Raw genomic sequence first — 23,124 nt, 5'->3', positions numbered from 1 at the left:
TCTTGCCAAATTAGGAATGCAATCCATCCACCGGTGGACGGATTCCTCCTGCAAAAGATTGCCCCGGAATCCGTCCACCGGTGGACCAGTTCCTCTTGCCAAATTAGGCAGGCAATCCGCTCACTGGTGGACGGATTTCTCCTGCAAAAGATTGCCCCGGAATCCGTCCCCCGTGGACCAGTTCCTCTTGCCAAATTAGGCAGGCAATCCGCTCACCGGTGGACGCATTCCTCCTGCAAAAGATTGCCCCGAAATTCGTCCACCGGTGGACCAGTTCCTCTTGCCAAATTAGGAATGCAATCCATCCACCGGTGGACGGATTCCTCCTGCAAAAGATTGCCCCGGAATCCGTCCACCGGTGGACCAGTTCCTCTTGCCAAATTAGGAATGCAATCCGTCCACCGGTGGACGGATTCCTCCTGCAAAGATTGCCCCGGAATCCGTCCACCGGTGGACCAGTTCCTCTTGCCAAATTAGGCAGGCAATCCGCTCACCGGTGGACGCATTCCTCTTGCGAAAGATTGCCCACGAATCCGTCCACCGGTGGACCAGTTCCTCTTGCCAAATTAGGCAGGCAATCCGCTCACCGGTGGACGGATTCCTCCTGCAAAAGATTGCCCCGAAATTCGTCCACCGGTGGACCAGTTCCTCTTGCCAAATTAGGAATGCAATCCATCCACCGGTGGACGGATTCCTCCTGCAAAAGATTACCCCGGAATCAGCCCTAATTTGACAAGAGGAACTGGTCCACCGGTGAACGGATTCGTGGGTAATCTTTTGCAGGAAGAATCCGTCCACCGGTGGATGGATTGCCTGCCTAATTTGGCAAGAGGAACTGGTCCACCGGTGTGACGGATTCCTCCTGCATAACACTGCCAATAAATCCATCTTCCAGTGGATGGTTTCCAACTTTAATAAATCCGTTGCAAAGCCAGTCCTCCGGGGAACCGACTGCTCTTGGCCACCTTTGCCACTTTCGACGGAATTCACTTACCTGATCCAATCCGCGAACTACCTGTATCAGAAAACTTGAAAGAAATGACAAAATGAAAGGTTTCAAAAAGTTAGCAAAAATTTCGCTAAGTCCAAAATCACACTTTTGGCAGTTCGGCAACTCGATCTCAATTTTTGGTGATTTTCACCATTTTGCGAGTTCGCGAAATCACACTTTTTCGAGTTCGCTTAAGCGAACTGCCAAAAGTGCGATTTCTGAACTCCAAAAAGTGGGATTTTTTGTAACCGTGTATTTAATATACCTTTTCTAATCAAATACCTATCTCCGTCATATGGAGAGTTTGATGCTCTGTTAAAGCTCCAAAAATACTATTTAGGCTATAAACTTACTAGCAACAGCACCGCCTCATGTATATATGTATGTATGTATGTATATGTATGTATATGTATGCTTATAAGCATGCAAATTTATGCCATTTACTGACCAAAAAGATCAAATTAAATGCACTTTTGATCATAATTTCTATTTTGCGAGACCATTTCTCATCATTTTGGTGACACATAGAGAATTTGCAGCAAAGCTAAAAGACACATGTCGCCACCTATGAACAAATAGCGTAAACCTATGATTTTTTGAAAAAAATGTGTTTTTTCCTTCATAAACAACATTTTTACAGAACTTATGCCGGATTCAGATGAGAAAAATTATTTCCAACAATTTGGTGTACAACTTTCCATTATTTGTTTGAATTTTCTATGAGAAAACTGTAAATTTAGAAAAAGATAGTTATTTGGACTATTTGGCAAGAAAGTCTGTCAGAAATCAATAAAAATTGTTGAATATACGTTAACACATCTGTTATCAATTATATAACTGTTCATTTCATTGATATATACGGGGAAACTCATTTTTTCGTGTTCCAAAACATGTTTTTTTTTTAAGAAAATGGCACAAATTTTTGCGCGCCCAAAAAATGATGTTCATTATTTTAAAGCAAAAAATTTTTCTCGTCTTTTGCAACCAGTTTCATTAAGATTGATGCAGGGAATCATGAGAAATAAGCGATTTTGTTCTTCTAACCAGCAGAAAGGAATACGATTTTTGGCAAGTAACCTCATTTTGGCGCCACCTACATTTGAAACACAGGCGCGCTGCAAAACCTCAATACATCCACACGCAAGATGAGAGCTTAACTGCTTAACGAAAGTCGCCATCAATATCTTTTCACGTGCGCTAACCTTTTCAAAGCGCATAAGATATGAAATTGCTTCCAACTACCGGCAAGATGTTCTTTTGAACATTAGTCAATTACTCACTTGAAAAATAATCCCGAAACATGTAAATAATTAGCAAGCGCCATAAAAAACAAACGCGCCAAGTCTATTGACGTTTGAATTTTTACGACCCATTCCAATCGAAGGCTGAAGAAAACCAAGCGAAAAGCGAAGGCAAATAAAGGGTGGCCACCAACACCACCAGCAGTGCCTGTACGTGTGAGCCAGTGATGCCAGGAAACGTTTTCTATAAATGCTACTTTTCGTGAGTGTTCGCTTAAAATTTCATCAATTTTGGCAGCACTAAGCAGACCCAAAAGAGCGCTGGAAGAAAAAATGAACTAAGCTCAAAATGGGAAAATGGGCGTGGCCCAATTCACTCGTTTAATTAGAATACATTTCAGAAATATTTTTTTAAATACTTGTAAAAGGAATAGAAAAACTTTTAGTGAAAGTGAAAATAAACAGAAATGTTCACAAAAAGTTGCTCTACTCGTTGGTTTACTTGGTTTTAGTAAATTTCAAGGATCACTACAGATTATCCAGCATCATTCAAACACGACCGCTTATTAGGCTTAAAATGGGTGAATTTTCCCTACATGGCAGTTTGATTGAGGATAGGTTAATTCACAGAATAGGTAGTTTTTGAAATATCTGAACTACTCTAAAAATAGTGATTAGTTTCATAGATTTTTTTTATGTTTGATTATTGACAGTTGAACCATTGATTTTTTGTTGAATATCAAAGATTTTCACTCTATTCTAGAGTTTCATTTATTTCGGTTTACTAATAACCCTGAACAAATTGCCATTATTTATTGTGTTGATGTTTTATAGGTCCCATTTCGAATTATTTTTCAACACATACTTGAATTTTGAGTATGTTGAAAAAGTTACTTTTGAATCATTTATGTAAAAATAAAACCTTAAAATTTAAAAATAATTCACTCAAACACTCACTCAATTCAAACAAATAAACCCTACACGGCAAGTATTATTTTCGTTTTTATTTTCAGGGATATTAGATATCTATAGTTTATTTTTTGAAAAGGTCCTATAAACTATTGTCTTTCATTTTTTTGTATTAAAAACCTTTTTTTTACAAACTTCAAAAACCCAACAAATCTCACAACAGAAAATTGTTAGAAATTTGTTGAGTTTCCTATTTGGTTTTGGGTTTAATTTTTTCTAGGAAATCTTTTTTTTTTAATGCTCAACGGCTCCAAATTTCCAAATTCCAAATTTAAATGAAAAATTTAGCAATACTTATTTATTTTTCGAGGTGGTTTAGCACATCTTTTACCTCTGAGCGCTCTTATGCTAACTTGATAGGAAAACCAGCAAGCTCGGAACAAGTGATTTTTTAAGGTAATCTTTTTTGAGTTGTCAATATTATTCATCCTTTAAAAGATTTTAAATCAATCAGCAAACCTATCAACAAATTTAAAGGCAGTTATCTAAATAAACGTTAATTTGGGTGATTTTTGAAGAATGAATTTAAAAATGATACAAAACAAACTTCCCTTGTTGAAAACAATATCTTCCAACGACCAAATTGAACATTATCCAACAAACCAAGGGGTAGAACACTCCGTTCCCACCATTCTCTAGCAATCTTCCCTTTACATCACATCTCTCTCCGCACCATACACTGCTCCACTGGGCTAGCTCGGTGCTGTCAACCACGAGCACTGTCAAGTTCCTTCGCGTCCTCTTCGGTGTTTGGTATTGGTACAATACGTGCTGGCCATATTTCTTGTATTTTGTCGGTCGGAATAAGCCAAGCCTTGTGGGAGAGACCGGCACAAACCTGTCTTTGCTGTGTTGGTTTCATGCCCGAATCACTGTTGTCGATAGCCATGAAAAGGAAGATTAATCTGACAGCACGGGGTGGGAATGAGAACGATTGAAATATTTTTTTTAAACTTTTTTTTTATTCTTGTTGATGTAATGTTTCTATTTTAAAAATTTTAAATTATCAAAACTAACAAAATAAAAGTTTAATTTCAATCAAAATTTCACAATATATAGCTAAAATGGATGGCCATAAGAATCAAATCCAATCGCCGATGGTTTCAAACTTTTTAGTTGGTTTGACAAAACCAAACTAAAAAGTGATGAACTGTCACTTTTTGCAAGGTTACCATGCACACATTCAAAACAATGGAATGGTAGTGTGGATGAGCGTCGTGTAAAATGGCTAACAAACTTAAAATGAACCCCGCTAATTTGGCATCGGGGTTTTGCGTATTAGAAATTCTTATGAATGCAATGTTTTATTACCATAACATGTTTCTGGTTTCGTGATTAATATTACTGATTTGTAATATTTTTATAACGAAATTCAAAAGTTTTTTTTTTCAACATTCCTGTCATTTTCTACACTGTGCCGCACAATTTCCACTACCAACGCAGCGGTAGAATCTTCCCGCCTGCACTGGTAGTCGTAAGCTTAAGGGAGTCGGCGTTTTTTTTCCTTTAAACACACCATACACACTCGGTATCAACATCGTGAGAGCAGAAGGCAGTCGGTTTCGGGACAAGGAAGCACCTCGCAAAACTCCATCGAGCTCCACCAGATCGGCCGGAAACTGCAGTCCTGAACTGTTTGTCTTTTAAATTCGTGAAACCGGAACAAGTACAGCGTAAAACTTAGCAGCAAAATGCCGGAACCAACCAAGGATGAGCTTCGCAAGGAAATTGCCAGTGAGTATCTTTTGAGAGTGTTTAAAATGGGCCTCAGGTTTCGGGCTCGAACATGAAATGTGTGTGATTGAAAATGGTGGATGGAAATAGTTCCGGAGATGTTCTGGGGTTGGATTTTGTGTTTGAAATTTTGGAAGTTTAAAATTTAGTGTCAATCGATCAAGTTTTATGTGAAATTTATTTTATTTCTCACAAATGCTTATTTTTTCTCAACTTAAAATTATTTGTTAATGTCTCCTTTGACTGATTGTGGAAAAGAAAATGGAGAAGATACTGTAATAGGGGAGAGCAGGTTCGTTAAGTGGTTTCCGTGTTTTTCAAGTCTTTCCTGATAGTGTTGATTTTTGAAGCTGGGATTGCGGTTATCTTTGAAAAAAATAATTGCAGTGATTTTATTAGAGTTTTTTTTGAATTTATCTAACTATGGTTTTTGTTCAAAAACTATGTAACTTTATTTTTCGAATGAATTCAAAATTGTGGGATCACAAACCGCTAAAAACATAAAACCTCATAAAGCAGTATTGCATGAATTACAACATGTGTATTGTACTGTTGTCAGGGGTGACATTGGGCCTAGGGAGTCAGATTGGGTCATACAAATATGCTGAAATTTGTACACTCAAACCCCGATGGTTTGACACCAACTGTTGTCAAACGAACGGGGTCACTTTTTAGTTTGACACCCCTTTTACACGGAGTTCACTCACACTACCAAACGTTTGTTTTGATAGTGTGCGTAAGCGCCGTGTAAAAAATGACAGTTCGTCACTTTTTAGTTTGACTTTGACCAACCAACGGGGTGCAAACTAAAAAAGTGTCAAACGAAAAAGTGACCAACCACCGGGGGTTGAGTGTATGACCCAATCTGACGCTCCATACTCAAATCACCCCCGGTGACGGTATTTTTTTTGAAGCAGCATTTCGTGTTGCTTTTTTCAATGCTTCGTAAAAAAAGATATAAAATTTGTTTTTTGCTCGTTTTTGTCAATATCTAGTGATGAGAATTTTAAATACCTTGAAAACTTGTATGAAACACCAAAACATCAAGTCCCGAAAGATTTTTATGCTTTTATTTGCTACATGCTTTTATTTCGACCACTCCCATAATTTTTTTAACCTTTTTATCCATTTTATATCATAACTTTTTGATAAGGTTGTTGGATATATGATCAACTGCTTCTGTTCGCATATATGTCCCATTTTCATCTCTTTTGAGTTATTGATGCAGTTTGGTTCAACATTGTGTGCTCTTTCTAAAAATCAAAAAATATTCAGTTCTTTATTTTTATTTGTTAATATTTTTTTAATATGTTTAAGGAAACTAAAAAATGCATCATTTGCTCAAAACAAAGCTTCATCCCAACCAAAAAAAGCTAAGAAAGTTGGATTATTAACATTCTTGTAAAACTAACAAAAGGATTTGGGACTCAAAATGGTATTCGTCAGTTTTATAATTAATATACAAATAAACAAACACTTAACTAATAGTTTGTACAAGTTGCTTAATGATTTGCCACGAGCATTTTTTTCGATACTTGTGATGAAAAATTTAAAGACTAGAGTAAATTTTCAAAACAATCTATGAGTCATGGAGCCTTAGTAACATTTTTAATGTTACAGGTTTTACAATGGTTCAGAAATCATTTTACAACCTAAACAGGCTTTTATGGCCTACTTTAAATCTAAAATGTTACTAGGAAGGACCTTTTTATTAATTTAATCTAGAAAACATATCAATGTCCAGAGGTGCATCGGCACGGCACGGGTGCTACTCTTGTTCTTCTAAGACTTAAAAACACCGTGTTTTTAATCAAAGTACGCGCACGGGCACTGTGTCAGAACTTTGGCTGTACGTGCAAATGTCGATTTTATTTCTGGTTTCAATTTTGTTTTGTTTTTTTGATTTCAAAAATGTGGAAAATGAGGCTTAACTAAACCGTACAGTGAAAAATTCATCAGTTATTCTTGTGTGGAACAAATTTAAAATATCCGGAATAGCTGCCAAGTGAGCTAAGTTAAGAAATTCGGATGTTTGAGGAACATTTTGAATGGAAACCCGTTTTTTGCATAGTTTTTGGCCTTTTGAACCTGTGCTGTGGGATTTCCATATTAGAAACAACCAATCGTGCGCTTTACTAGCAAATCTATCCATTTCATTGTTGTTTAAGGTGAGTTTTAATTTAATATTTTATTGTTTGTTGAAGATCTCAGATTGAGCTTCAGCGCTGCACCAGTTCGTGAAAAGAACTGGCCTAGCTCAAAATATAAGTGAAGAATAGTAGAAAATTAAAAAAAAAACATGTACAATTTTTCAAAGAGCCGCTAAGAGTTCGGCACGCGTTCTCGTAAGGTGGTAAAAACACCATGTTCTGTGCCTCCTAGATGTGCATATAAGAACGGGAAAAGCAAGTACAGTTCGTTCAAATGCATGTCTGTCAATGTCATATCAAAACATATCTGGAGTTTTTGTAAAGGTTTTATAAATAAAATAATCTTCTTTGTTTGTTTTTGGGTGTTTTCGATATCGTCTGGTTTATTCAATAACACCCAACAAGTCAAAATACACTCAAGCCCTGATGGTTTGACACCAACTGTTGTCAAACGAACGGGGTCACTTTTTAGTTTGACACCCCTTTTACACGGAGTTCACACACACTACCAAACGTTTGTTTTGATAGTATGCGTGAGCGCTCTGTAGAAAGTGACAGCACAGTCTGTGGTGACAGTTCGTCACTTTTTAGTTTGACTTTGACCAACCAACGGGGTACAAATTAAAAAAGTGTCAAACGAAAAAGTGACCCACCACCGGGGGTTGAGTGTAATGAAAACTTAGTTTTGATTACTTTAAAAAAAACTCTTACATTAAAAAGGAATTACAAAAATATATTGTTGTTTATTCCAGCGTGCCTCTAATGTTGGCAGGTCAGAACTTTGACATTCAATTAAAGCTACTTAAAAGCATTTTCAACTGAAATCGAGTGATAAATTGCTCAATAAGAAGTGAGCAAGCAAGTTTCTATCAAAAGTTTTGCAAAATAAGTTGTTTAAATAGTGAAAATCAGCAAATTGGATGGAGTCAGGAGCGAGTGCTTAACCTGCCAAACATACGAGAATATTCCCTAGTTGATATTGTCCTATATTAAGATCTGTGAACTTTTTTTTACCGAGATATTTTTTCATTTTGTATTTTTTTATCATTTCATACAACACACTCTTCCTTTCTATTCCAGCGATCCTGAAGGACGCCAACCTGGAGGAGACCGCCGCCAAGAAGGTCCGCCTGCAGCTGGAGGATAACCTCAAGTGCGACCTGTCGCAGCGCAAGAAGGAGGTCGACGATCTGGTGATGGAGTACGTGAACGCCCAGGACGAGTCCGGCGAGGAGGAGGAGCAGGAAGAGGAAGCGGAGGACAAATCCGAGTCGGAAGAGTCCGAGGATGAGGCACCGAAGAAGAAGGGCAAGCGGGGAGCCCCGGCCAAGCGGGGAGCTCCGGCCAGCAAGAAGAAGAAGGGTTCCGACTCGGAGGAAGAATCCGAAGAGGAAGCGTCGGATGACGACTACAAGCCGACCAAGGGTGCCAAGGGAAGTGCCAAGAAGGGACCGGGACGCAAGAAGAAGGGCGGTTCCGATTCCGACTCGGACGAGGACTGGAAGAAGAGCAAGCCGGCCAAGGGTGCCAAGAAGAAGGGCGCTGCCAAGAGCACCGGCTACACCCGGCCGTACAACCTGTCGCCGGAACTGGCCGCCATCTGCGGTGCGGAAGCCCTGCCCCGCCACGAGGTCGTCAAGAAGGTGTGGGCCATCATCAAGGAGCGCAATCTGTACGACCCCAAGAACAAGCAGTACGCCATCTGTGACTCGGAACTGCAGAAGGTCATCGGCGTCAAGCGGTTCCGCACGTTCGGAATGCTCAAGTATCTTAAGCCGCACTTTTTGAACTAAATTAACGCCCTGTGTGCTGTGTGTGTAGAGCTAGAGGAAGAGCAATTGACGTACCATTTATATTTTATCTCGCCCCGCTCCTTGATTGTGAAGAAAAAAGGAGAGAAATTTTTATTTTGTTGAAAACGCGGACCCGATTCCAGCGCGAGACAGACTGCGGTAGAGGACGAACCTTCACTGCGTAAGGTTCCCAGCAGATTTAAAAGAAAGCAGATTTAAGCATTAAGCGAACACAGTGTAGTAATCTAGTTGTGAACACAAATTATAAAAACAAAACAAAATATTAGATGAGATGAGGAAGAAGTATCGTGACGAGACACAATTATACATATTTTTAAATCATACAAACTACAGATTTGCAATTAAATAAAACACTTAACCGTAATACAAACTCCTTCTAGGACAGATCTTGAAGAAATGGTAAATTGCTCAGAGCAAGTTCTACAAAACTGAATAAAATTACTGACAATTTATCAACTACACATTCAAACCGATTCCTTTTTATTTCGCTTTAACTTTATTTTGTTTTCCCGAATTGATGGATTTTCAACAATAACACTATGAGAGTAGTATCAGTAAAATTAGTAATGATTTAAGGTAAGCAAACGAAAAGTGAACGACTGTGTATGAAGCGAAAGTAAATGAAACCGTTTCTAATAATGTATGGAATAAAATTTGACAAAAATCTATCCATTGAGTGTTTTGTAAATCCAAAATTCCGTAAGGTTTAAGTATTTTTAAAGCTCACAACGGGGACTCAATGAGACAAGACAATCCGGGCGCAGCACCATCGCTGCCGATCATTAACCTCACAATCACCCACTGACCTCATGTCCGCTATCGTCTAGACCTGATCCGGATTCCGCCAACCGGTTCCAGCACAACTCAATCACATTCACACTTCCTCGCCGAACGCGTTCACTCTTAACTGCCCACAACGTAAACATACACAAGCGCCTTAATTTTCATTCACTGTCAAAACAAATACACGCTCCTGTAGGAACTAGTCTGTTTGGGATTATTATTAACCGGACCCTACGCTAAAGGTGAGGACAAGATTATCCGTTCGACACAGTGGTGAACGCAGATTTTGCGGCTGTCATCATAGCCTGCCTGTTATCGACCATTGAACATAGCAAGCACTGTTCGCCTGACAGATCATTGAAAAATCGAACTGGCGTAAATTGCTGTGCGCAGCCGAGCGGTTAGGCCTTGACAAGAATGCCTTAGAGCAACGAAATGTGCGCACCTTTAAAATTCCCAGTCACGAAATATTCTAGCAGAGCTGGATTATTTGTTTAACTTGACAGATTGCGCACTGAGCGCGCTAGTGAGCGGGAACAAAAAGAGAGAAAACAGCGAGAAGCGCGCGGCTGACGAAAGAGAGAATGAAGATTGTCAAATCAGTTAGGTATGTGGTTGATTTGTGTGGAATAAGACGTGTTGTTTGTTCGTTGCAAAATATCTCTGTTTTTATTACAAGCTTTATTTGCAATTAAAAAAAATCTGCTCCTCTTACTCCACTTCCTCAATGGTTGGTCCACTGGCGCTCGTGCCGGCCTCTTCCCCTTTTTGGTGCAGCTTCGTCATGATCGGCGCACAAACCTTCGACAGTGCCTTGTACTTCTTCTCGTAGTCGTCCTTTCCGGCCTTCCCTTCGCTTCCCTCCAACCACTTGAGCGTCTCGTCGCACTGCTTGCTGGCTTTCTTCCGGTCGGAATCGCTCAGCTGGCCTCCAAATTCATCCAGCGTAGATTTCACGCTAAAGCAGTACGACTCCAGCTTGTTCCGAGCGGCGACCCGTTCCCGCTGCAGGTTGTCTTCCCGTTTGTACCGCTCGGCGTCCACCAGCATGCGGTCGATCTCCTTCTGGGACAGACGACCCTTGTCGTTCTCGATGGTGATGGTCCGCTGCTTGCCGGAACTCTTCTCGATTGCCGCCACGTTCAGGATTCCGTTGGCGTCTAGATCGAAGGACACGTCAATTTGCGGGATTCCTCGGGGGGCTGGAGGGATGCCCATCAGGTCGAATCTGCCGAGCAGGTTGTTGTCCCGGGTCATGGCTCGTTCGCCCTCGTAAACCTGGATCGTTACGCCCGGTTGGTTGTCCGCGAACGTCGTGAAGGTTTTCATCTGTTTGCAGGGGATGCGGCTGTTTCGATCGATGATGTTTGCCATTACGCCGCCGGCGGTTTCGATTCCCAGGGAGAGTGGGGCCACGTCCACTAGGAGTACGTCTTGGATCTTAGCGTCCTTGCTACCGCTCAGGATGGCAGCTTGGACGGCTGCACCGTAAGCCACAGCTTCATCTGGGTTGATTGAGAGGTTGAGTGCCTTGCCGGAGAAGAACTTCTGCAGTAGAGATTGGATCTTGGGGATTCTGGTGGAGCCGCCGACTAGGACCACGTCGTGGATGGCACGCTTGTCCATCTTGGCGTCAGTTAAGGCCTTCTCAACCGGTAGCAACGTTGATTTGAACAGGTCCGCACAGAGCTCTTCAAACCGTGCCCGGGAGATCTTCGTGTTAAAGTCTACGCCGTCAATCAGGGCTTCGACTTCAACGGGAGCTTCAGTGCTCGACGAGAGTGTCCGCTTGGCTCTCTCCGCCGCGGTTCTCAATCTTCTCAACGCTTTCGCGTTCTCCCTAGCGTCCTTTTTGTGTTTCCTCAGGAACTCGTCCGCAAGGTATGTCACCAACCTGTTATCAAAATCCTCCCCTCCGAGGTGAGTGTCCCCAGCGGTGGCTTTGACCTCAAACAGCGAACCCTCGTCGATGGACAGCACCGAAACGTCGAACGTTCCACCGCCCAGGTCAAAGATTAGCACGTTCCGTTCACCCTTAAGGTCCTTGTCCAATCCATACGCTAAGGCAGCGGCCGTCGGCTCGTTGATGATCCGGAGCACATTTAGGCCCGCGATAGCCCCGGCATCCTTGGTGGCCTGTCGCTGGGAGTCGTTAAAGTACGCTGGAACCGTAACCACGGCATCCCGAACCGATCCACCCAAGTAGGCCTCGGCAATCTGCGAAGCAAAAGCCCTTTCAAAGCTAGCAAAGACACAAACCCTCCCCCCCTCGCATCTCACCTCCTTCATCTTCCCCAGAACCATCGAGCTAATCTCCTCTGGGCTAAACTCCTTCGCCTCACCCTTAAACTGCACACAAATCCGCGGCTTTGACCCATCCTCCCCGGCAACCACCCGAAACGGCCAGTTCTTCAGATCGTCCTGCACAACCGGATCGTCAAACTTGCGCCCAATTAACCGCTTCGCGTCAAACACCGTGTTGGCCGGATTCATCGCCACCTGGTTCTTGGCCGCATCCCCCACCAACCGTTCCGACTCCGTAAAGGCCACGTAGCTCGGCGTCACCCGGTTGCCCTGGTCGTTGGCGATGATCTCCACCTTGCCGTGCTGGAACACGCCCACGCACGAGTACGTCGTGCCGAGGTCGATTCCGATGGCCACCATTTTGTTTTTGTGCGATTTTGAATCGATCACTAGAATTTGGACTGGGGAAAATTGCTCCCGAAAAGGTTAAATGTCACGGCGTGGAAACCTTTTTTTTGTGTGTCCAGCACGGCCAACTGAGGTTTCTGGAATAAATTTTCCGAACGATTTGTGGAAAACTGTTCTGCGTAGAATAGGCAATTTTTCTCTGAGCCTGCTACATTCTGTTGAACTTTTGAACACTACACGGAATGAGCTAGTCCCACTTGTTCATTTGGATAGCATGGTTCGTTTGTGACTGAATTATTTATTGACACACAATTCATGACAAATGTTTGTAGAAACTTTTGCAAAAATAAGGAAGCAATAAATAACGCTAGAAATTACTAAAACTTGTTTTTATCGGAGTTTTGTTTGAATACAAGAAATCAATACAAACATAATTTACGATAACCCTTTGGAACAAGACTCATACATAATTTAAGAGGTACCTACTTGCATATAAGAATTTTAACTAAAGCAAATGTCACCACAGACAATAATGGCCAAATAATGGCCTATAAACTTAGCGTAGAAATTTGAATCCATGAAAAGAAATCTGATCTTCTAAATTGGAAAAGTACTCAAATGGGTGACTTGACGATTAAATTGATTTACTTTTTATTTTTCAATCTACGTAGATTATTTTTTTACTATCAAGCTAGTGTCTTTGCTTTATTGAATGTTGAAAAAGGAAGATTGTTCATTAAATTAAATTTTCTGCGACGAGCATTAGGAAAAAAACAAATTTTGCAACGAGAATACAGTGAATCGTTTGTTTTCCCACTTAAATGTTATTTGCAGCCAAAACAAGTGTCAAACTGCAAAACAGTATCGAGAAGTATTAGTTTTCAATAAAAGTGTTAAAAAGTTGAACTTTTCAGCACTCAAGTGGATGGTACAAAGTACTTTTCAGTACTGTTATTTTTTGTGAAGAAAAGTAGGCCATTTCTTTATTCTAGAATGACAGGAAAATTAAGCAGTTTCTCAACGGCATAGCATAGCATAGCATACCAAAATATTTATAAAGTTGTATTTTTAATTTGATTTATTTACATTTGAGGAATACCTCAGGTATTTTCATGGAAGAAGCACATAACACTACAAAACAATGGCGTTGCTAAAGCAATGAAAGGTCATCAACATTACGAAAAAGCAGATTAGAGTGAAATGCCCGCACATGGGTGGCGCCTTTATTATTTACAGTTATAAAATTTTGTTCATTTGTTACACGTCCATCTTCAACCAACGACGACGATCAGCACTATTTCGCGTATTAAATAACTTACAAACTAACAATACTTAACTGCAAGAAACAATATCTCAAAGCACACAAGTTCAGAGTCGGAGGAGTATCAGCGGAGTTGCGAGCAGCAGTGCCGCCGTGTAGGACGCCCGCGAAGTTCCACCGACCGCTGCCGGCGCTTGCCACCCGTCGTCATGGCTGTCCCCCTGGTGATCCGGATGGTGGTGAGCTTCGCGCTTCCGACGCCGCTCTTCCCGCTCCTCCTCGACGGGCTTGATGATCGACAGCTTCGTCGAGATGGGTTTCACGCTGAGATCTTTGTTGTCGACGGGGTTGATACCGCCGGGTACCAGCGGGTTGGCGTACTCGGAGACGGGCGACTGGACGGGACTGGAACCGCGCACGCCGTAGATCGGGTGCGTGTCCGGAGCGACGTAGTCCGAGATGGGTGGGATTTCACCGCGGAAGGGACCGAACTGGGGCGTTTCGCGGATAAACTGCTCCGTTTTGGACGATGTGATGGCCTCGTGTCGGACGTTAGAGGGGAGTTGAGCAGGAGACGTCGAGGACGGCTTTGCCGTCGTAGGAAACGATCGAACCTTCCGGGTAGACCTTCATGACGTTGGGGGTTGATTGGGGTGGGAGGTAGAATGAGTCGACGCGATCGTCGGCCATGGCCATTTTGTCCTCGCCATCTTCGACGTTCATCTGCTTGAGGTCTCCGGTGAGGTGTTCGGGCTGTCGGTAGGTTTCGCCCCGGGCTTCGGCGGACTTTTGCGCCATGGTCATGCTGTCCAGCGGGGATGGGATGAACATGGGTTCGAAGGCCTGTGGTTTCTGGGGTTCACCGCTGCCGATCATCAGCGCGTCACTCTCGATCGCTTCGTCAATGTCGTAGTCCTGACGCCGTTGGATCTGGTCTCCGTGGTAGCGCATTTGATCATCGTACTCGGCGTTCATTTCTCCCTGACGACGGTAGATCGGCTTGAAGCCGCTTTCGACGACTACGGAGCTGGGTTCGAAGCCGGGTGCGACGCCGGGTTGTTGCGTTTCGACGGGAGCTTTGTTCTCGTGGATGTCGTACGGCAGTTTGAAGACTGGTTTGATGTTTTGGGGTTCCTTCATGATGGGTCGCTTGTTGTACCGAATTGGTAGGTTGATCGGAGTTTGCTCGGGCTTCTTCATGTTCATGACCAAGTGAGGAGACATCTCGGGGACCATGTACGGACCGACGGACTTGATTGGCTTGACGACCATGACCTCCATGGGTTGGTTGGGTGACTGCGGTGGAGGTGGAACCTTGCGGAAGGGTTTGATCTCCGTTGGTTCTCCAAGGAGGAGGATCGGAGCGATTGCCTTCATGGGCATTTTGTTCTTGGTCATGAATGGTCGCATCAACGGGTTCATCGGCTTCTGGTAGTGACTCACCAGCATCGAAGGCTGAGGGATCGAGTATGGTCGGGGTGGGCGACCCTGAACGGGTCGTCGTTCAACTGCAATTGGTCTTCGCATGGGCAACTTCACCGGTCGGAACATTGGGCCACCGTTTGGTGGGCGGAGATAAACCGGGAGTCCGGATGAGGACAAGATCGGCTTGCCAGCATGGTTTGTATCCAGGTGTGCAACGGGTTGCTGCTCATTCATCGTATAGTTCGAATAAGTCTGATTGTTCTTCAACTTTTCCTCCAAATCTTCCGCCGCACGAATACCTTCCTCGATGATCTTGGACATTTCCGGGTCATTCTCCAGATCCAGCTTGAAGTTGTTGTCCTGCTGTTCCTGTTCTCCCCCGTTCATGTTGTGATTCTTCAAGCTCTCCTTGTCATTGCTGTGAATAAAGTTCTCGTGCTGCTGCAGGAACGAATCCGACGGCAACAGCTTCGACTCGTGCCGAATCGACGGTTCCGCGTTGATTCCTTCGTCCCGCTCGGGCTCCGCGTAAACCTCGTCAATCTCGCTGGGCGCGGCCACATCGCACGAGTCGTGCACGTTGATTCGCCAGCCAAGGTAGCGATGCGTGAAGCACTGGTAGTAAACCGTGTCCGGAGTGTCCGAGTCCGGCGTCCACGTGATGATTCCGGGCTCACCCGAGTCACACTTGAGCGTCAGGCTGCGCTGATAGGCGCCGAACGAGGGGTATTGATCGGATGGTGGTCCGTCCGGGTTGGGCGTCCAGTTGCACAGGCGACCGACACCGTTCGGGATGAGCTGACCGTTGCGACCTTGGTGAACACCGGCAAAGATCCGAATGTTCTGAAAGAAACAGATGGTTAGCTGGATGTTTTCACCAACCGCACTTCAAACACTTACCTTCCTAACGTCCTCCTCCTGGTGCTCGTACCCTCCGACGGAATCGTCGGTAATGTAGAACGGATGGTACTTGGCTGGCGTCTCCGGGTCGTGTCCTCCTCAACCACAAACGTGTACGTCTTACCGCGAACCACGTTGATCTCGGGAATCAGCAGCCCGTTGATGTACCACGAGATACCCCAACCCACGTGACCTGCAACGAAGAAATCTTGAGCAAAATTACCCCTGACCAAGAAGTCGACCCTTACCGGTGATCGCCGGATAGCCCTGCTTGCCGCCAGTGGGTCCCATCTGGGCGTAGAACACGCCATCCTCTGGTTCGTAGCACTGGATCGGCGGGATCTCCCATGCGCCAGCCTTGGCCGGAGGTCGGGCCGTCGCCGGGGGCTTCGGTCGTGGCATCTGATCTACGCGACGGTTTGGCTCCAAACTCTGCAGCTTCTGGGGGTTCTCCTGCGGGGGCTTTTGCTGGTCCGATTCGGGCGTTGGGCAGTTCCAGAACGGCTGGCGGCCAAAGTCTACCAGCTTAGTGTTCTTCAAGACCTGCGAGTGATACGAAACTTCATACCGCTGGTTCAGCGGACCAACAGCCCACACGATCGCCTGCGACCCGTTGGTGAAGATCGGAAGATCCAGATGATCCGAAGCCCGCAGCGGTCGCTGGTAGGTCACGATCGAGTACCCGTTGACCATGGCGGCGTTCAGCAGCCGGATCGAGTTGCTGTTTTCGTTGATCCGCGTGTCCGGACAGCTGCCGCGCGACCCAGAACACTGCGACTTGGCGTCCAGGTAGTAATCCTGCGCGTAACCCTTCCCAGTGGCCTTGTCCACCCAAACCACAGCCGCGTCGGCACCGATCATCACGCTGCGAGCGTTGTCCGGAGAAACGCCAAACGACATGTACTCGCCGTCCTCTGAAGAAAGAAGCGAAAAAAAAGAAGGCAGAACGTTGAGTAACACTCAATTAGATAATCTGGCGCGCAGGGGGTCGTCAGGGTAGGTCTGCACAAAAGATCGGCCCATAAACGATCCCCGTGCGACATGTTTGCTTTTAATGGGCTGACATCGAGTTGTTTCTTGACGCAACGCAACGGCTGACGTGGAGTGGTGGTCACTTCTTCGGCGCAGCATGACCTTTATGGGGTGCAGCACCGCGGCTGGTAAAAGTGCAAGTAATGAGGTCACCCGAGGCAGGCTTGAGTTGTTGGGGATCATAACGTGTCAGTTGGGTTTTGAAATTATTTTTTTACATATTCATTTAGTTTGAATTTTCAACAATAAATAATGCTTGCCTTTTTTAACAATAAACAAACAAAAATATGATACACTCAAACCCCGAGGGTTTGACACCAACTGTTGTCAAACGAACGGGGTCACTTTTTAGTTTGACACCCCTTTTACACGGAGTTCACACACACACTACCAAACGTTTGTTTTGATAGTGTGCGTGAGCACCGTGTAAAAAGAGACAGTTCTTCACTTTTTAGTTTGACTTTGACCAACAAACGCGGTACAAATTAAATAAAGTGTCAAACGAAAAAGTGACCAACCACCGGGGGTTGAGTGTATTTTCAAAGAGATACAAATTTCATATACCGAAAATGTCCCGAAAACGAAGTTTTAAGGCCATGAAACATTTCTTGTGATGTTTGTAAAGGTCGAATATACTAATTTTTGATATTTTGCTTTTAGGGTATTTTTGAACAGATCAATGAATTTACTGAAGAAAACCTCACAGCGATGCAATGTTAAACCAGCAGGATCCAGATCAAAAGTGCTCCGATTTGGCTTAAATTTTCCCGGGTGGTCCTTGGCCAAAATAATTAGAACCTTATTGTTTTCGCAATTAGGGTGGTCGAAACCTTTTTTTTTTTTTTTTTAAATCATGACTCATAAGTTTTTTTAGCTATGAGCCTTTGAAATGTCTTAGTATTTTTTCATTGAATTTCATTCCGTGTCGAAGAAATGATTTTTTGTAAAAATATGCTTTTTGAAAAAACGTCAATCTCCAAACAAACAAAATGAGTCTTATTATTTTAGGCAGGGAATATTCAAGTTTTGAGCCAGATCAAAGCACTTTTGATTTGACGTGGAATCGCTGCTCATTATTTTTGTTTGGTTTTCTGTCGGAATTTGAACCTAATTTGTACATTTTTCAAAACGAAATTAACTAAGTTTAGTAGGTCATTGAGACACACCACAAACCCAGTTTTCTCAAATCGAACTCCAAACTCAAGCCAAGCCCCACGTTCGTCCGTAATTATCCGAGGGCCTCTTGACTTCCTGTCCAGCCCTACCCGGTGATCGCAACCCTAGAATTATCACCACTCCACTCCACACGTTGAATAACCAAGTTACGCGCATGATTACGTGCCGGCATGACCAGGAATTTAAAAAATAAGCCCCTCTTGAAAAACTGGGCCCGTTCTACCCCAGGTCACCAATTAGGAAGACCCGTTGGCTTGTACTCACCCAATCTGGCCACCAGCTGGATGACGATGCTCTCGCCGGCCACGGCCCATCGAACCTCGAACGCCAGGTCATCCAGCAGCACTTCGCAGTTCAGCTTCGACTGGGTGGGGTCAACGTTGCCAAAGACGTAGGAGGAATTCGAGAAGAATTAGTGGGATGTCGAAATCGATAGGTCTTAAAAAGTAAACAAATGTATTCTGGATGCAACAGATAATGTCAACATGTGTTCTGTAATTAATTTCAGGGCTTTTTTGCGAAGAAATGTTTGTGACTGTGTAGTCGAGATCGCGAGCGCGAGAGAGTGTGATTAGAAAGTGGTTTTAGAGTAAAACTTGAATGTTAGATAATCCGGCTCTCCCTGGTTAGTATAGTAAGACCCATGTCGTATATGCTGTACAAAACATCGGGTTAGCGAACTGCAAGATAATTTTCTCCGCTAGTGCAAGTTTGTCGCATTCATGAAAGTGTTAAAGTGACGATGTGTGTGCGCTTGTGACTTATTAAAAGCTTATTAATTGCAGCTTGCACGGTTCTTGTGATCAAGAAAGTTTACTAACCCTGGTAGTTAGTCACTTTTTCGTTTGAAAGTTTTTAGTTGTACGCCGATGGTTTGACAACTGAACGTTTGTTTTGAAAGTGTGCGTGAGCGCCATGTAAAAAGTGACAGTTCGTCACTTTCTATTTTGACTTTGACCAACCAACGGGGTACTAAAAAGTGTCAAACGAAAAAGTGACCTACCCCGGGGTTGAGTGTATAAATTGTTGGGCTATACACTAGGGTGGTTCAAATTTGACTTTTCGTTTTCCATTGCATTGCTGTGCCCTATTCCCAAATATGAGCTTGATTGGTCGGACAAAATGATTGCAAATTGACTTTTTGGGACAACATTTTGTATGATGTGCGGCAACCAAGTACATTCAATGTGTGATTTTTATTTACATACAAATGAACATATTAATTACATTGCTCTTATTAACAAATGTACACAACATAAGCCGCCCACATAGAACCAAAATCTAGACCAACCCCCTCTGTTAGTACCACCACCACCGGAAGAACCGCGTAATAAGGTACTTACAAGCGCCTACTTCCAAATCCGATCCGAGCTAGCCGTTCTTTTGTCTCTGTACAACAGTGGGTCAGTAGTACTGGCACCGTAGTCTCTCTGGCTGACGCCACAATGTCAAAGTTGGAGCGTTGCAACACCCCCCCTTCGCAACACCATTCTTTTCGGACCAGACCAGGCTAGTTAATGTAGCTTTCAAAACTGTCATTGCAAACGTCACTGTGCAAGTTTTTTTGCACAGACGTGCGCGCGCCTACTCAGTTTGATGGGGTCATCAACTGTGGGGCGCCTCGTTTTGACAGCCTGGACGGAGCCACTTAGCAACCCAATTATCGCAGTTACCACCTGTTTATCGTCGTCGTCATTGAGTCGTTTCTATGGTAATTGCCGTTTATTTACACTTGTGGAGAAGGGGGGTTGTTGAGCCCAAATCGGTGCCTTTTGTTTTGGTTTTGGTGTCGGGATTGCGGCAACCGTTTTGTTTACAACTGCAGTATCGAGTGACAGCAATTAGTGCTATTGTTTTCAAGGGGGGAGCCGGTTGGGGTGTGGGAATTGGTTCTCATCAGTCAGTGTGTAGTGCTGTCGGGCTGCGATGGGTAGTCGTGGCGAATCGGTGTCGAGATGGCGCCACCACAACAAAAGTGAAGCACGCAGAGCTACCTACTCTATGGGTGAGTTTGTGGTGTTTAGTGTTTATGTGCAGTTTTGGGGCTTTTGTTTTTATGGGTTTTATGTTGTAGTTGTTTATTTGCAATGGAGATTAACGATTGCGAATGATGTTGACAAGAGCAATCGGGTTTTAGCAAAGAGGACTGTTACATTTATCGCATCACGGTTTCAAATTAAATTGCCAGTGTTCCATCTCAAAGTATGACTCTATGCGATTTTACTAGCTATCTGTTTTACAGTAAAACCTCGTTTGACGAACTAAAAAACTCAAAAATCAATGACGTCAACTCATCAGATCAAGTCGAACAGTCTCCAAGTCTAGGCTCGATCGCACGGTTAAAGTTTTGCTGAAACCAATTGCCCTTGTCAACAGCCGGCAGTAAGGTGAAGTGGTGACAGTTGATGAAGGTGGGTGATGACAATGACAGCAGCAGCAGTTTAGCAATTATCCGCCAGATGGCACGCAGCTCTTTTTGTGCAGAGGTTTTTATTGTTGTTAATTGTTGGTAAGAGTGTACAATATAAACGTGTTTGTGTGTGCAGTTTAATTACAGTTTAGAGCGGTTTATGTGCTTTTGGGGTGGATAGTCGGCAATAAAAACAATCGCGATTTCTCAGTTTTCTTACACCAAAACATACAAGAACTATTTATTATACTGGGTTTTTACTGGTTTTCTTGATTGTTGTTTGTAGTCACGCCAAATAAAACTGTCACTTTCGACACACACACAATTGCAAGAGGTTTTATAATCTATGTACAATTGTTTTGGATTCACAGAGTGGGGGTTTCTTCGAAATGTGGCGGTCAACATCCGTTTGTTTTTCCTCGGAAATTTCCTTCTGTTTGTTTTGCAAAACTACAAGCTAATAGGCGTAATTACAGCTAGTTATTACCGTAATCTAATTTAATTGATTAATGGAGGATACACAATAAACACAGTTTATTTCGGATTTCTGTTTCGTTTTCCCGTAACTGAAGAGCATTTGCCGAGCGAGTTTTGCGCTTTGAAACACGTGTTGAATGGTTTTGTCGATTTTGTGGAGCCAGAAAGGAAAAGTGGTGGCAATTTGCCAATCTGTGTTAATTTGGGGTTGAATAATTTTGAGAAAACAACGTCAAAATGGAAGCGTTAGCGATAACGCTACCACAAATTCATCAACTCTACGCCGGCAAATCCCGTCAGTTGAACAACTGGCCAAAATAGCCCAGCAGTCCCTCCCCTTCGTCACTCTTGTCTCCTCCCTGAGGGGCCCTCGTGGGCGTCCGGCGCTTGTTCTTGCTTGTATTTACCTGCGGGCTAATGCCCAGCATCTTCAGCGACGGCGGCACGTTGATCTGGTCCGGAATGCGCACGTGGCCAAAGTCCACGGTGAAGGCCTCGCACCACACGCCAAAGTGACCGATGTCGAACACCGTCAAATCTCCCGGCAGCGTCAGCACGATGGTCTTTTTGTCGTACCGACGGAGCGGAGTTTCCTTGCCGTTCTCGTCCGGAATCCGGATGCCCTGGGGACTGGGCTTGGCGCCGCGACCAACCCAGAACTTGGCGTCTGTTTTTCATAAGAAAAATAAAATAACCATTGTCAAACCATCGAGGTTCCACTGTCGCCCGCACCTCCCCAACCCTCACTCACCGGGGGCCTCGCCGTCGTAGTTGAAGTTCGGAATGAGCAGCGTTTGGGCGTCCACGATCACGATCTGGTCCGAGCCGACGTCGTGGATTCCGGCCAGCTGGCCAATCTTGGTCGGCCGGGGAAAGTCCAGACTGTTCGGGATGACCACGTCACCAAAGTTGACGCTGAAGTCGTCGCACCACACCGAGAACCATCGGACGTCCCGCAGGGTTTTGCCCTCGGGCAGCGACAGGGTGATGTCCTCGTTGCGGTACTTGCGGAGGACGCCGGAGCGACCGCGTTCGTCCCGCAACCGGTGGGCGCCCTTGTTGCTGGGGGCGCGCGTGTTGCCGACGTAGAAGTAGGCCGCTGGAAGTAAATTGCATTGCATTTTGATTTATAAAAAAGTTCAAGTTCAATTCAACTTTTGTTCAAAGATAAGAATAAAATCTCTATAAACATTGTTTACAGATTTTTTTCAACTTTCCAATCCCCTAAAAAATGTTTTGAGAAATATGAAATTTTAAAAAGTACCTTTTTCCATTTCTCAACTTAAAGTTAATACACATTGGACATTTATGCGATCAGGGGCAGTAAAGCTATATAGGGGAAGGTGGGGCAAGACGACCATATGGGGCAAGAGGAACAATCGCTCGTACGTCCGTAATTTTTACAATATTGATTATTTCCAGTATGAGGAATTGTTGCTAGCAATAAAATTAGCAGATTCTTTTACCACATAACCGCCAAAACGACGTAAACGCAACGGGGTATAAGATTTAATGAAGTTTTTTTCAAAACCTCCGTTTTCTTATAATATTTGGAAAGTACAAAATAAGACCTAGGGTTCGTTTTAAGGCTAATTTTATCAAAATGCTATTTTTCCTAGATCAGTAGTGTCCCTACCAATGACATGCACCTATTACAAAGTATGATTTAACTTTTGGTTATTTTTGTTGAGAGCTTTTAAAAAATCTTGTTCAGGTGGGGCAAGTGTACCATATGGATTTTTAGTATGGAAAAAAATACGATTTGCTGCAACAACATATTTTATTGGGAAATAAATACAAGAATGTACTTAAAAACTGATAAACAATTGTTTAAAAAAATTGTTCATGCAAAATAAAGTGATAGTATGAAAATTTACTATTTATCATCCAAGTTATATTTTTTCGTAAAAACGATACATTTTTGGTAAAATATTATTAATTAATTTAAAAATGGAAGAAACCTTTCAAATACATTCTAATCTGATGTATCTAAGTGATAACAGTTCAATTGTTAGCAATTAACATGTTTTTCATGCATTGTTCCTCTTGCCCCAACGGGTTGTTCGTTTTGCCCCACTAGTTGAGTAGAACGTACGGAAAATCAAAAAT

General features: G+C 43.6%; 3 protein-coding genes across 3 annotated transcripts in view; 1 reads left to right on the top strand and 2 right to left on the bottom strand.

Annotated features, from left to right (window-relative positions):
* Window positions 1-4,712: 4,712 nt before the first annotated feature.
* On the top strand, window positions 4,713-9,567 carry LOC6047924 (upstream activation factor subunit spp27). The gene is made up of 2 exons (XM_001864876.2): window positions 4,713-4,935; window positions 8,166-9,567. Exons 1-2 carry the CDS (start codon window positions 4,893-4,895, stop codon window positions 8,876-8,878), a joined length of 756 nt encoding a protein of 251 aa, XP_001864911.1. The 5' UTR covers window positions 4,713-4,892; the 3' UTR covers window positions 8,879-9,567.
* A 757-nt stretch (window positions 9,568-10,324) lies between these two features.
* Window positions 10,325-12,585, bottom strand: LOC6047923 (heat shock protein 70 A2). The gene is made up of 2 exons (XM_001864875.2): window positions 11,963-12,585; window positions 10,325-11,899 (listed from the first exon to the last, which is right to left on the bottom strand). Exons 1-2 carry the CDS (start codon window positions 12,344-12,346, stop codon window positions 10,394-10,396), a joined length of 1,890 nt encoding a protein of 629 aa, XP_001864910.2. The 5' UTR covers window positions 12,347-12,585; the 3' UTR covers window positions 10,325-10,393.
* A 939-nt stretch (window positions 12,586-13,524) lies between these two features.
* Window positions 13,525-23,124, bottom strand: part of LOC6047921 (protein Skeletor, isoforms B/C) — a 33,331-nt gene continuing 23,731 nt past the window's right edge. Inside the window, 8 exon segments of the mRNA XM_038259972.1 lie at window positions 13,525-14,153; window positions 14,155-15,863; window positions 15,921-16,021; window positions 16,024-16,113; window positions 16,169-16,834; window positions 18,393-18,492; window positions 21,423-21,682; window positions 21,767-22,114. Coding sequence (XP_038115900.1) covers window positions 13,703-14,153; window positions 14,155-15,863; window positions 15,921-16,021; window positions 16,024-16,113; window positions 16,169-16,834; window positions 18,393-18,492; window positions 21,423-21,682; window positions 21,767-22,114 — 3,725 coding nt within the window. The 3' untranslated portion in view covers window positions 13,525-13,702.

This window comes from Culex quinquefasciatus, chromosome 1 (assembly GCF_015732765.1).
Source record: "Culex quinquefasciatus strain JHB chromosome 1, VPISU_Cqui_1.0_pri_paternal, whole genome shotgun sequence".
Classification (NCBI taxonomy): domain Eukaryota; kingdom Metazoa; phylum Arthropoda; class Insecta; order Diptera; family Culicidae; genus Culex; species Culex quinquefasciatus.
Note: the sequence above shows the minus strand (reverse complement) of the source record. Positions and strands in the feature narration are given on the sequence as shown.